Source organism: Nanorana parkeri, unplaced genomic scaffold (genome assembly GCF_000935625.1).
Source record: "Nanorana parkeri isolate BGI_ZX_2015 unplaced genomic scaffold, ASM93562v1 scaffold22, whole genome shotgun sequence".
Lineage (NCBI taxonomy): Eukaryota > Metazoa > Chordata > Amphibia > Anura > Dicroglossidae > Nanorana > Nanorana parkeri.
This window is the reverse complement of record NW_017306290.1, coordinates 2,996,553-3,000,683: the sequence shown is the minus strand read 5'-3', so window position 1 is coordinate 3,000,683 and position 4,131 is coordinate 2,996,553. Positions and strand designations below refer to the sequence as shown.

Below are 4,131 nucleotides of genomic sequence, written 5' to 3'. Positions count from 1 at the left end.
AGCAGGCTGCCGGCCGGCCAATGGCCGGCCGCTCAGCCAGCTTCGGCTCTCAGCGCGGCTCAGCCAAGCCGAGGCATATGCGTTTGGCTCAACTGAGCCGCTCGGCCAAGTTCGGGAGCTGCACGGGCTATAGTGAATAGCCCGTACAGCAGCGCTGAACCGAAGGGGTCCTGGGCCCGAAGCTAGCCGAAGGATTGGCCGAAGCTACGACTAGATCCTTCGGCTGCTTCGTGAATAGACCCCAATGTCAAACCTTTTACAGTATCTAAGAATCTAATATGCATTTAGCATTAGTCTTTCCTATACTTCACTTATTATTGACTTTCATTACAGGTGGCATTGCTAACCATGGCTGCAATCAGTCCTGTGTCACGTGACAGCAATCTGTACTGGTATAAAGGATTCTGTTTTATAAAGGATATGATGTCAACAGAGTTTATAGATTCACTGAAGGACTTTAAAATAAGAGATGATGATGTTTTCTTGATTACATATCCAAAATCAGGTGAGTTTAATGCCACTTACAATAACACATTGTAAATGTTAATTCAGAATCAGTCACACATATTTCAGTGTTTAAAAAAGTCCTATGTGGGGGTTCACAAAGTAGAAGCCTATTGAACACCCATTCAGAAGGGCCCACGCATAACATATTTGTGTAATTGGGGTACCATTCCATTTACACCATCCTCTACCTGCAATGTAAAATGGGGCCCTGCCTTAAAGGAGAACTATGGGGTCAGGGCTTTTCCCCATTGTTCTCCTTAGGGTAACGGGAGGACACAAACTAGCGTCCTCCCGTCACCCTAGGCTCAGTATACCATGAGCTACAGCTCGCAGTATACTGAGACTCCGCCCAGCTGCGTGAGTGACAGCTGGCTCTGCCTATCTAGAGGCAGAGCCAGCTGTACCCGCCCCCTCCCCCATCCGCTCTGCCAGTCATCGCTGGCGGATCGGAGTGGGGAGAGGGGAATCCAGCCCCTCCCCTGTCACGGCAGAGAGCCGTGACAGGATCGAGAGGTGAGCGAACGCCGGTATGTGTTCCCTCCCCTCCCGATCTACTGAGCCGACCTGTGACAGTCTCATTGTCACAGGTCGGCTAGAACTATGAGGTGAGTGAAAAGCACTCACCTCATAGTTCTCCTTTAAAGTGAAAGGGAGATTTACCTCACTATATGTCCTGGTTACCATTATCACTGAAAGTGAGAGAAAATCACAAATTTTGGGTTGTCACCAGAACAGGAATAGATGGGGCATTTTCAATTGGGGACACTAGTTTTGGTGATCCTGCTCACTTGCTGTTTTGGCTATCAGATAGGAAATTAAAGGAAATCTCCCCAGAGGGACACAGATGGCAGAAAAAGCTGACAGGGTTAAAACTCTCCCTTACTCTATCCAAAACTAAAAAAAAAAAGGTTTTGGCTTTGGTTGTACTTTAAAGTTCAGTTACACTTATAATGTTCCCTGGCCCACCCCCAGTCCCCCAAAAGTCTTATATTCACCTGTCAATGATGCAGCCCACAAAGCCGCTGAGCCACTTGCCAGAATCTTCTTAGCCTGGCCTACTTACGGGGCTGTACACTTTCTATTCAAGTTTATGGAGACTTTGTTCTTTGGCATTCTTTTTTTTTCATTTGATTAACCCCAAAGATTTCTAATGACCAGTTTGTTTTACTAAAGCACGCAATGTGAAGCAATGTGTTATGAAATAACATGAATTGTTTAATCAAGCCAGTGGTTAAACATGTTAGTGAACGATAGCTGAACGAAGTCCACACTTCAATATGATAAGCAAAATTCTGAAACACTCGTTAAAGCAGATAAATATGCCTACACAGGCATTTTTGTAGAACTGTGCATGTGTTTTTTTCATAGAAAACTAACAATCAAATCAATGTGATTTAAAAATTACTGTTTTTGAAACAGAAGCTCCCAATACCCTAAAGGTTGCAAACTTTGTTTTGCAAAATCTGTATATTATTCACATATTCATAAATAATTTATTTATTTAACACCAACAAGATATGTTGTGCTTTACAAGGTGACAATTTACAAAAAAAGGGGCAGAGTGCACATTATATGACACAAAGAAAAGAGGCAATGTTCTTTGACCACAGGCACTTTCAATGTAAACAGTACAATGAAGCACGGACATGTTAGAAATATAAGGCTGGATTCACATTCTCATGTAGCAGTACCATGTGATAAAACACAAGTTTTGCTGCCTGTTGATGCAAGACAGCAGACTTGCGTTTTAGCAATACAATGCATAGATGTAAATCATCAGTAAGTTTTGTTTTTATATATTTATTATTGGTATTTGTATTGCACCAACAATTTTTCTACACATTAGTCCCTGCCCTCAAGGATCTTACAATCTAAGGTCCCTATCTCACATGCATACATATAAGGGCCAGAAACCACTGTCCTTATCAGACTGTGGGAGGAAACCGGAGTAATGGAGGAAACCCACACAAGCACAGGGAGAACATGCAAACTCCTTGTAGATAGTGACCTAGCCAGGATTCAAACCAGGGACCCCCAGTGCTACAAGGCAGAAGCCCTAATCACTACACCACTGTGATGCCCCGGACATCAAAACATGTCCCCAGGATATGTTTTGATGTCCTGGAAAAATAGAGTTACAGGTGTATTAAAAGAATCATTATGGGCTGTTGGCAGCTCTTTCAAAATGAAGGGGCTGCCTTACTGTAAATAGCATGCATGGCAGAGAAGTGAAACAAGCCTTAAGTGCAGATCCAGAAAAAGGGCCTCATATAGAACCTTCAAATATTTAGGTTTTTGTTAGAGATAAGCCTTTATATGGGTTTTTATGGTAGCAAGTTATTGTGCATCTGGTAGGACACAGTTGTGGATTTAAAAATGTTAGCAGAAGACAGCAGTATACCATGAGGTTAATGGAGGTGCCTAATTGTAGCAATGTAACTAATACATCCTATCTGTGAGAAGGAGTTGCTGGCTGTTTACCTTCTCTAATATGCCAGCAAATTACTACCTTCTCTTTTGTTCATCCATGGAAACCCTCAGCCCAGAAAGGCATGCTTTTCTAAGGCCCCATGCAGACCTACTCGATCCGAGGTCGCGCGCCCCAGGATCGCGCGGTCCTGCACAATGCAGGCAGCGTTTGCCACGCAGCCCCATTGATTTCAATGGAGTGACATCCGTGTGGTAATCGCAGAAAAAAAGGTACATGTACCTTTTTTTTGCGACACACGACTCGCGGCTTGTCCCTGTGCCGATGGGGACAAGGGCCTCTTCCCCACAAGTCCTGGGGCATTGGTTGTGGGGTTCTGCCGGGGTGCTTATTTGCATCGGGGTACCCTCTTTAACAAAGGGGGCACCAGATGCTGCCCCCCCCCTTGTGAATGAGTAAGGGGTACTTGTACCCCTACTCACTCACTAAAGGGTTAACAGTGGAATGTAAAGAAACACACCAGACTTTAATAAAAAACCCAGACTACAATACAATCTACTGTTTCTATTGGCTTTGTTAAGGAATCATGTAGTGTGGGGGCTCAAATGCATGATCACTTTACAATGTGTACCAGAGAAAAAGTTATGCCCTGTAATATTTAAGAGATAAAGGGATGTTATTGCATATGTACAAATAAATTAATTTATTTCCCTTTCACATTAAAAGGAACCATTTGGACTCAGCAAATATTAAGCTTAATATGCAGTGAAGGACACCGAAATGGTACTGAAAAAATTGACACTAATGACAGAGTGCCATGGCTTGAGTTCAGAACAATAAATGCTTATGAAGATTACAACATTCGTCCTTCACCTCGTATGTTTGTATCCCATTTGTCAGAAACATTTGTTCCACGAGGACTGAAAAATAAAAAGGCAAAAGTAAGTAGCACCATTATGGGCTGATGATGTCACAGGAATATGATATTAGCTAATGTCATCTGTCACAATGTAAAAACTTCTCTATGAGACCTCTCTGACTGTAGCGTCCCTCTTCAATCCCAGTTGGAACACATGTTCTGGAGAACCACCCCACTCATTGTAAACTTGGGAGCTGGAGTGATGGAGAATGGTAATGTTCTTCAGAGACTTCACACAGAGAACTCTGGCCACAAAAATGTTCAATATATATATATA

The 4,131-nt window shown here is 43.0% G+C and overlaps 1 protein-coding gene across 1 annotated transcript in view; it reads left to right on the top strand.

The window, feature by feature from the left end:
• The first annotated feature begins 323 nt into the window (after positions 1-323).
• Positions 324-4,131, top strand: part of LOC108792958 (amine sulfotransferase-like) — a 17,594-nt gene continuing 13,786 nt past the window's right edge. The window contains exons 1-2 of the mRNA XM_018563849.1: positions 324-505; positions 3,662-3,876. Of these exons, the coding sequence (XP_018419351.1) occupies positions 349-505; positions 3,662-3,876 (372 nt within the window). The 5' untranslated portion in view covers positions 324-348. The remainder of the gene's footprint in view (positions 506-3,661; positions 3,877-4,131) is intronic.